Consider the following 9,607-nt stretch of genomic DNA (forward strand, 5'->3'; position numbering starts at 1 on the left):
CTATTTTTCCCTATTGGAGCCCATGGGTTTGTAGCAACTTGCTCTTCCAAATATGGTTGAAGCTTATTATTATTATTATTATTATTATTACTAGCTAAGCTACAACCCTAGTTGGAAAAGCAAGACGCTATAAACCTAAGGGCTCCAACAGGGAAAAATAGCCTAGTGGGGAAAGAAAATAAGGAAATAGATAAATTATATGAGAAGTAATTAACAATTAAAATAAAATGTTTTGAATAGAATAATGATAATAATAATAATAATAATAATAATAATAATAATAATAACAAAACAATGCTAATAATAATTGTAGCAGTAATAATAATAATAATAATAATAATAATAATAATAATAATATTAATAATAATAACAATAACAACAATAATAATAATAATAATAATAATAATAATAATAAGAAAAAGAAGGAAAAGCATCATTATAATCAAATCAACAGGTAATTATATATTTACATTTATATATCCTGTTGATAAACCATACTCCATAATGCTTTTTTTTTCAATTTTGTCTTCAGTTATTAGCTGTCGTGTGCGTCCACTCACAATACTCTACGTGGAAGGAAGATATAGCTAATTCCGAAACTTTAAAAAGACTTGAACATCTTCATATGGTGAGATATGATTCTATTTTTTAATTAAACTGAATTTTAGCTTATGTTTTTCTAATGATTTCCTGGGAAAATTTCAGTTATGTTCTATAGTCAATTCTTTTCAGTGAGGCGCATTTGCACCGACTTGCATGGGTGCCCTTTTCTCTTGGAAAAGTTTCCTGATCGCTGATTGGTTGGGCTAGATCATTCTAACCAATTAGCGATAAGGTAACTTTTCCGAGCTAAAAGGGCATCGCTATGAGTCGGGGCAAATGCGCCTCATTAAAAAAAAATGAGTAGTGATTTCTCAGGAATATTTCTGGTCAAATTATTTTGTAATTTCTCAGGAAAATTTAGATTGAAATTTTATTATATTTCTCATGAAAATTTCATTTCAAATTTTGTTATAATTTCTCAAAAAAAAAATTTCAGTTAAATTTCTCTAATAGTTTCTCAGGAAAATTTCAGTTCAAATTCTCTAATTTCTCAGGAAAATTTCAGTTTAAACTCTCTGATAACTTCTCAGGAAAATTGCAGTTAAAATTTTCCTATTATTTCTCAGGGAAATTTAATTTCAAATGATTTAATGATTTCTCAGGAAAATTTCAGTTCAAATGTTTTACTTTCTCAATAAGTTTTCAGATCAATTTTCCTAATGATTTCTCAGAAAAAAAAATTCAGCTAAATTTCTCTAATGGTTTCTTTAGAAAATTTAATTTCTAATGTTCTAATGCGGTCTCATGAAAATTTACTTTGAAATATTCTAGTGATTTCTCAGGAAAATTTCAGTTCAAATTTTCTAATGATTTACCATAAAAATTTCAGTTCAAATTTTCTTATAATTTCTCAGGGAAATTTCAGTTCAAATTTTCTTATAATTTCTCAGGGAAATTTCGGTTCAAATTTTCTTATAACTTCTCAGGGAAATTTCAGTTCAAATTTTCTTATAATTTCTCAGGGAAATTTCAGTTCAAATGTTCTAATGATTTATCATGAAAATTTCAGTTCAAATTTTCTCATAATTTATCATGAAAATTTCAGGTCAAATTTTCTTATAATTTCTCAGGAAAATTTCAGACGAGTTTTTTGATAATTTCTGGGGAAAATTTCAATTATTTTTTGTTTTTAAGAAATTAATCTTTTAAATCACATTAAAATACCAAAAAGATGTTTCTTTGCAAATCCTTCATGACGGTTCATATGGAGCAACCATTTAAATTAATAATAATAATAATAATAATAATAATAATAATAATAATAATAATAATAATAATAATAATAATAACAGTATCCTGAATTTCCTGAAACTTGATTCGAATAATAATAATAATAATAATAGTAATAATAATAATAATAATAATAATAATAATAATAATAATAATAATAACATTATCCTGAAACTTGAATCGAATAATAATAATAATGATAATAATAATAATAATAATAATAATAACAATAATAATAATAATAATAATAATAATAATAATATTAATAATAATGATAATTATAATAGTAATAATAACATTATCCTGAAACTTGAATCGAATAATAATAATAATAATAATAATAATAATAATAATAATAATCCTGAATGTCTGAAACCCGATTCATTTTAACAAATGTCTCATGAAGGTTTTTATTTCAGAATTCCCTAACCAAAAACCGTGGTAAAGTAACAACCGATTCCACAACCCTGGCTTATCACAACCCAGCTTTCGTGTCGGCGGGCGAGCCAATGGGTATGCCCCTCTCAACATCGCCAACATTACTCCAAAGGTGGATTGAACAACATTCATAATTGCTGTTTTTTTAAAATTTGAATTCATATGAGCATATACTGTGTTATCAAATGCCATCCTATATATCAATTTCAAAATCATCTATATCGTCTCCTCCTACGCCTATTGACGCAAAGGGCCTCGGTTAGATTTCGCCAGTCGTCTCTATCCTGAGATTTTAACCGAGGCCTTTAGGAGGAAATGATGATGATGATGAATTTTTTAAATTTATGTTATGATCACACTTGTCATTTATCAATCTAATAATGTTATCCTACTCTCCAAAATGACTTACAGTTAAAAAAAAAAGCGTAATTTTAATTGAAAATTCTCCATAAAAAAAATATATTGTTCTCTGTGGTATTTCAGTAAAATACAGGCGACCTTAATTTTACCCTACTTTGCTCTTATATTTTACGGGTTGGTGACCATAACATCACTCCTTTACGTCAATATATACGTTTTTAAAACGGTGAATATCCTGGAATAGATGTGTATATGTATTATATGTATATCTATCTATCTATCTATCTATCTCTCTATCTATCTATCTATCTATCTAGGGATTAACTACTTTTAAGATACATGAACAGAATAATGTGACGATTTTTCAACCATCTCTCGCCTTTCTCTTATCCGTATTGTCTTTGCAGGTCGTACTCGAGGGCTTCCCAAATTGCAGGATACCCAGATACGCCCCAGGTCATGGGCACCTTAGCCCCCATGAAAATGGGGGTCCCAGGGTGGGATCCTTATCTCTCTGCAGCAAGGGAGTCTAATTCAGAATTCAATGCTGCAGTTTTCACACCAAGTTCTGTTGGTAAGTGTACGTATTGGTAACTTCTTTAACCTTGATACTCACTGCGCCATGTACGTGTTGGTAACTTCCTTAATCTTGATACTCACTGCGCCTTGTACGTGTTGGTAACTTCTTTAACCTTGATACTCACTGCGCCATGTACGTGTTGGTAACTTCCTTAACCTTATTACTCACTGCGAAATGTACGTGTTGGTAACTTCCTTAACCTTGATACTCACTGCACCTTGTACGTGTTGGTAACTTCCTTAATCTTGATACTCACTGCGCCTTGTACGTATTGGTAACTTCTTTAACCTTGATACTCACTGCGCCATGTACGTGTTGGTAACTTCCTTAACCTTATTACTCACTGCGAAATGTACGTGTTGGTAACTTCCTTAACCTTGATACTCACTGCACCTTGTACGTGTTGGTAACTTCCTTAATCTTGATACTCACTGCGCCTTGTACGTGTTGGTAACTTCCTTAACCTTGATACTCACTGCGCCTTGTACGTGTTGGTAACTTCCTTAACCTTAATACTCACTGCAAAATGTACGTGTTGGTAACTTCCTTAACCTTAATACTCACTGCGCCATGTACGTGTTGGTAACTTCCTTAACCTTGATACTCACTGCGCCTTGTACGTGTTGGTAACTTCCTTAACCTTGATACTCACTGCGCCTTGTACGTGTTGGTAACTTCCTTAACCTTGATACTCACTGCGCCATGTACGTGTTGGTAACTTCCTTAACCTTGATACTCACTGCGCCTTGTACGTGTTGGTAACTTCCTTAACCTTGATACTCACTGCGCCATGTACGTGTTGGTAACTTCCTTAACCTTGATACTCACTGCGCCTTGTACGTGTTGGTAACTTCCTTAACCTTGATACTCACTGCGCCATGTACGTGTTGGTAACTTCCTTAACCTTGATACTCACTGCGCCTTGTACGTGTTGGTAACTTCCTTAACCTTGATACTCACTGCGCCATGTACGTGTTGGTAACTTCCTTAACCTTGATACTCACTGCGCCTTGTACGTGTTGGTAACTTCCTTAATCTTGATACTCACTGCGCCTTGTACGTGTTGGTAACTTCCTTAACCTTGATACTCACTGCGCCTTGTACGTGTTGGTAACTTCCTTAATCTTGATACTCCCTGCGCCTTGTACGTGTTGGTAACTTCCTTAACCTTGATACTCACTGCGCCTTGTACGTGTTGGTAACTTCCTTAATCTTGATACTCACTGCGCCATGTACGTGTTGGTAACTTCCTTAACCTTGATACTCACTGCACCTTGTACGTGTCTGTAACTTCCTTAATCTTGATACTCACTGCGAAATGCACGTGTTGGTAACTTCCTTAACCGTGATACTCACTGCGAAATGTACGTGTTGGTAACTTCCTTAATCTTGATACTCACTGCGAAATGCACGTGTTGGTAACTTCCTTAACCGTGATACTCACTGCGAAATGTACGTGTTGGTAACTTCCTTAACCTTGATACTCACTGCGAAATGCACGTGTTGGTAACTTCCTTAACCGTGATACTCACTGCGAAATGTACGTGTTGGTAACTTCCTTAACCTTGATACTCACTGCGAAATGCACGTGTTGGTAACTTCCTTAACCGTGATACTCACTGCGAAATGCACGTGTTGGTAACTTCCTTAACCTTGATACTCACTGCGAAATGCACGTGTTGGTAACTTCCTTAACCATAATACTCACTGCGAAATGTACGTGTTGGTAACTTCCTTAACTTTAATACTCACTGCGAAATGCACGTGTTGGTAACTTCCTTAACCTTGATACTCACTGCGAAATGCACGTGTTGGTAACTTCCTTAACCTTGATACTCACTGCGAAATGCATGTGTTGGTAACTTCCTTAACCTTGATACTCACTGCGAAATGTACGTGTTGGTAACTTCCTTAACCTTGATACTCACTGCGAAATGCACGTGTTGGTAATTTCCTTAACTTTAATACTCACTGCGCCTTGAACGTGTTGGTAACTTCCTTAACCTTGATAGGTGGGGCAAGGTTCTTAAATGTCCATTAGGAGAAAAATACAAAGTAAATGGGAACAACGGAAAGATAACTTATCAGTTAGAGATCAGGACGAACAAGACAGTGTATTATGGGAACAATCAGTAAGTGCTGCCAATGCTAATACAATGTTTCCATATCATTAATAAGCCATGAATTAATCTGCTGATATGCAACACCTGGAAATAATGCTTGAAAGCACATAATACAATAAATGGTACATATTGAATAATGACGATAATAATGAATATTGGTACATGTTAAATGTGTCTTTTCGTGTATCTACAGTAAGTTTGACTTTTCAGTTTCTCTCTTAATTTAGGTAATTCTGTATTTATGATGTATGATATGAGACCACCATGATATGGAGGGAAGAGGTTTGGTGGAAGAGGATGAGGACAGACTGTCGAAAGACAGAATGTCGAAAGACAGAGTTTCAAAAGACATAGTGTCAAAAGACAGAGTGTCGAATGGACAGAATGTTGAATGGACAGTGTCGAACAGATAGTGTCAAAAGACAGACTGTCGAAAGACAGTGTCAAAAGACATAGTGTCAAAAGACAGAATGTCGAAAGACATAGTGTCAAAAGACAGAATGTCGAAAAACAGAGTTTCAAAAGACTTAGTGTCAAAAGACAGAATGTCAAAAGACAGAGTGTCAAAAGACATAGTGTCAAAAGACAGAATGTCGAAAGACAGAATGTCGAAAGACAGAGTGTCGAATGGACAGTGTTGAATGGACAGTGTCAAAAAGACAAAGTGTCGAACGGTCGAAGTGTCGAAAGAGATGCCTTTTGAAAGCAAAACCTGGTAAGGCTGTTCAAATCCTTCGAAACTCCATGAAGATAAAATAAGGGGCATTCGAAGATGTAAAACTACACAGTTAATTAAAAAAAAACAAAAAAAACCATAGTTTTAATCTGAAATTCTCCGTAAAAATCTACTGTTCTCAACCGTATTTCAGTGAAATACAGGCTACCGTAATTTTTACCTTTGTTATTATCTTTTACGGGTTGGTGACCGTAATATCACTCCTTTATATCAATATGCCCGTTTTAAAAACGGTAAAAATCCTAGAATAAATGTTACCACACATTTACCGCTTTTTAATGCAAATTTTTATTATTAATAATAATAATAATAATAATAATAATAATAATAATAATAATTTCCTTATGAAGCCCTGAGGCTTAAAGCATCCTGCTTTTCCCCCTAGGGTTGTAACTTAGCAATAATAATAATAATAATAATAATAATAATAATGATAATAATAATAATAATAATAATAATAATAATAATAATAATAATTTCCTCATGAAGCCCTTGGGCTTATAGCATCCTGCTTTTCCAACGAGGGTTGTATATTAGCTAAAATTAATAATAATAATAATAATAATAATAATAATAATAATAATAATAATAAAATGCATCATCATGGTAATAGAATCCTATCTATACATTTTCTTGCAGGGTTTATGCCGTTAGTTGCTGCTAGTCGAAGCGAAGCAGCTCTATATCCAACAGGAGGTTATAGCATCTACCACCACAATCCACAAACAATGTTCCCAATGGATTATCCTTACGTCTCAAGCATGTCGCCTTCTCAAGTCTTTTCCACGCAGTCGTTAGACAGGCGAAGGTAAAGTAGGAAGCTGTAGATTTATACTGTTATAAAGGTTTAAAAAGAAACCGTAATTCTAATCCGAAAATATCACTAGATAGATCATATTCTAGAGTCCCACATTCCTTGTCAGAAATCTTCATTTGTCCTGTCACTTTAAAGGTATGAAGGTAAAGTAGCAAGCTGTAGATTTGGTCTCAATACCACATACTCGTTAGTAGAGTTTTTCTTAGCTAAGATACCCATCTCTGTATCACTGATCATATTCTAGAGTCCCACATTCCTTGTCAGAAATCTTCATTTGTCCTCTCTCTTCACAGGTATGAAGGTAAAGTTACAAGCTGTAGATTTAGCCATAATACATCAAACTTGATAGAAGTTTTCTTAGCTAAGATACCCATCTCTGTATCACTGATCATATTCTAGTCCCTCAATCCTTGTCAGAAATCTTCATTTGTCCTCTCACTTTACAGGTATGAAGGCAAAGCTGTATATTTAGCCATAATACATCAAACTTAATAGCAATTTTCTTAGCTAAGATACCTATCTCTGTATCACTAGATAGATCATATTCTAGAGTCCCACATTCCTTGTCAGAAATCTTCATTTGTCCTGTCCCTTCACAGATATGTGCGGCGTGGCAGAAACGGGGTGCCATCTACATCAATGGACGCTCTCAATATACGAACTCCTGTTTACAATCACCAAAGAAACGGCATGGTCATCGTAGGACCTGCCAATGAAAGCCGAAGCTCGCTAGGGGCTGAGAGTGACGACCTTAGAAGATATAGAGACGTAGCCTTATAGATATGATGGGGGTTTCTGGAACATACTCAGGAAGTACCAAATCTGCCGTTATGCCTCTGTCCAGACCAGTAAATTTTGTTTGCAGTCCTACAGCTGTTGAAAGTCATTTATGAAAGTTAGTGATATATGAAATATAGCTATTGGGCTATTGGTATAACTGCACAATTATCTTTATGTTTTAGCAATAGTATTTTTATCATTATTATTGGTTTTGATTTAAAAAAAAAATTATGATGCTGATGATGTTGATAAAAGTATATCAATAATATCATTAGTAATAATGATGAAGATTATAGTAATAATAATGCTAATAGTGCTAATACTAATGAAGATAATAATAATAATTGTGGAGTCATTGAAATAGCTGGTTTATATTGCAGTTCTAGTTTATCAACTTACCATACCATACTCTGATGAGCAAAGATTATCTGTTGACAACTTTAGCTGAATTGGCACAGTTATCAAATCCCTTTTAGTTTTCCCTTAAGGCAGCTATAGTTACTATATACATTTATTCATACTCTGTTTTCAAAGAGTTTGTAACAGATGAAACCTGAGACTTTTATATTGCCATCTTTATATGATCATAGTCATGCATTACTTTACTGGATAGACATTTCATTGTGCTAAGAGAATTGTATGTGAACAAATCACATTTAGCTACTTGAAATGTTGATAAACTAGAAGCATTTGCCATCCAAAGGAAGATATGCAAGCAAAGATTTCTGGCTTGAATGGACTCAAGGCTATAACAGCGAAAGGGCAAACAAAGAAGATGATTTGTATTTATGTATGTACATATGGTAATGAATTATGTACTTATTTTCAGATATATATTAGATCTCGTTAGAGTTGTGGTGGCCTATGTGGTAACGTCCCTGACTGGTGAACGCCAGACTGGGGATCGAGTCCCACTCATACTCGTTAGTTCCTTTGGTCGCTATAACCTCACCATCCTTGTGAGCTGAGGATGGGGGTTTGGGGGGAACCTATAAGTCTATCTGGTGAGTCATCAGCAGCCGCTACCTTGCCCTCCTTGGCCCTAGCTTGGGTGGAGAGGGTGATTTGAGCGCTGATCATAATCTATGGTCAGTCTCTATAGCATTGTCCTGCTTAATAGGGCAATGTTATTGTCCTTTGCCTCTGCCATTCATAGTCCTTCTTGGTCCTAGCTTGGGTGGAGAGGGTGATTTGAGCGCTGATCATAATCTATGGTCAGTCTCTATAGCATTGTCCTGCTTAATAGGGCAATGTTATTGTCCTTTGCCTCTGCCATTCATGGTCCTTCTTGGTCCTAGCTTGGGTGGAGAGGGTGATTTGAGCGCTGATCATAATCTATGGTCAGTCTCTATAGCATTGTCCTGCTTAATAGGGCAATGTTATTGTCCTTTGCCTCTGCCATTCATGGTCCTTCTTGGTCCTAGCTTGGGTGGAGAGGGTGATTTGAGCGCTGATCATAATCTATGGTCAGTCTCTAGGGCATTGTCCTGCTTAATAGGGCAATGTTATTGTCCTTTGCCTCTGCCATTCATGGCCCTCCTTGGTCCTAGCTTGGGTGGAGAGGGTGGTTTGGGCGCTGATCATAACCTATGGTCAGTCTCTAGGGCATTGTCCTGCTTAAAAGGGCAATGTTATTGTCCTTTGCCTTTCCCATTCATGGTCCTTCTTGGTCCTAGCTTGGGTGGAGAGGGGGCTTGGACGCTGATCATATGTATATATGGTCAGTCTCCAGGGCAATGTTATTGTCCTTTGCCTCTGCCATTCATGAGCGGCCATTAAACCTTAAACTTGAGATCGTAAGAAGAGAATCTGACTTCAAGCTCAAAAGAGGTGCTTTAAAGAAAGGCTACCGAGAATGCTATTAAGATACCTGTTTCTTAATATACGATAAGATAGATAAGATTAAGGGGGAAAGATAATCAAAATAATAAAGATAATAT

At 35.2% G+C, this 9,607-nt stretch overlaps 1 protein-coding gene across 1 annotated transcript in view; it reads left to right on the forward strand.

Annotated features, from left to right (window-relative positions):
• LOC137643448 (uncharacterized) overlaps positions 1 to 7,863 on the forward strand; it is a 32,147-nt gene extending 24,284 nt beyond the window's left edge. The window contains exons 6-10 of the mRNA XM_068376229.1: positions 533 to 628; positions 2,253 to 2,383; positions 3,039 to 3,205; positions 6,710 to 6,878; positions 7,487 to 7,863. Of these exons, the coding sequence (XP_068232330.1) occupies positions 533 to 628; positions 2,253 to 2,383; positions 3,039 to 3,205; positions 6,710 to 6,878; positions 7,487 to 7,667 (744 nt within the window). The 3' untranslated portion in view covers positions 7,668 to 7,863. The remainder of the gene's footprint in view (positions 1 to 532; positions 629 to 2,252; positions 2,384 to 3,038; positions 3,206 to 6,709; positions 6,879 to 7,486) is intronic.
• The last annotated feature ends 1,744 nt before the right edge of the window (positions 7,864 to 9,607 follow it).

The sequence above is a fragment of the Palaemon carinicauda genome, chromosome 7, assembly GCF_036898095.1.
Source record: "Palaemon carinicauda isolate YSFRI2023 chromosome 7, ASM3689809v2, whole genome shotgun sequence".
NCBI classification, from domain to species: Eukaryota; Metazoa; Arthropoda; class Malacostraca; order Decapoda; family Palaemonidae; genus Palaemon; species Palaemon carinicauda.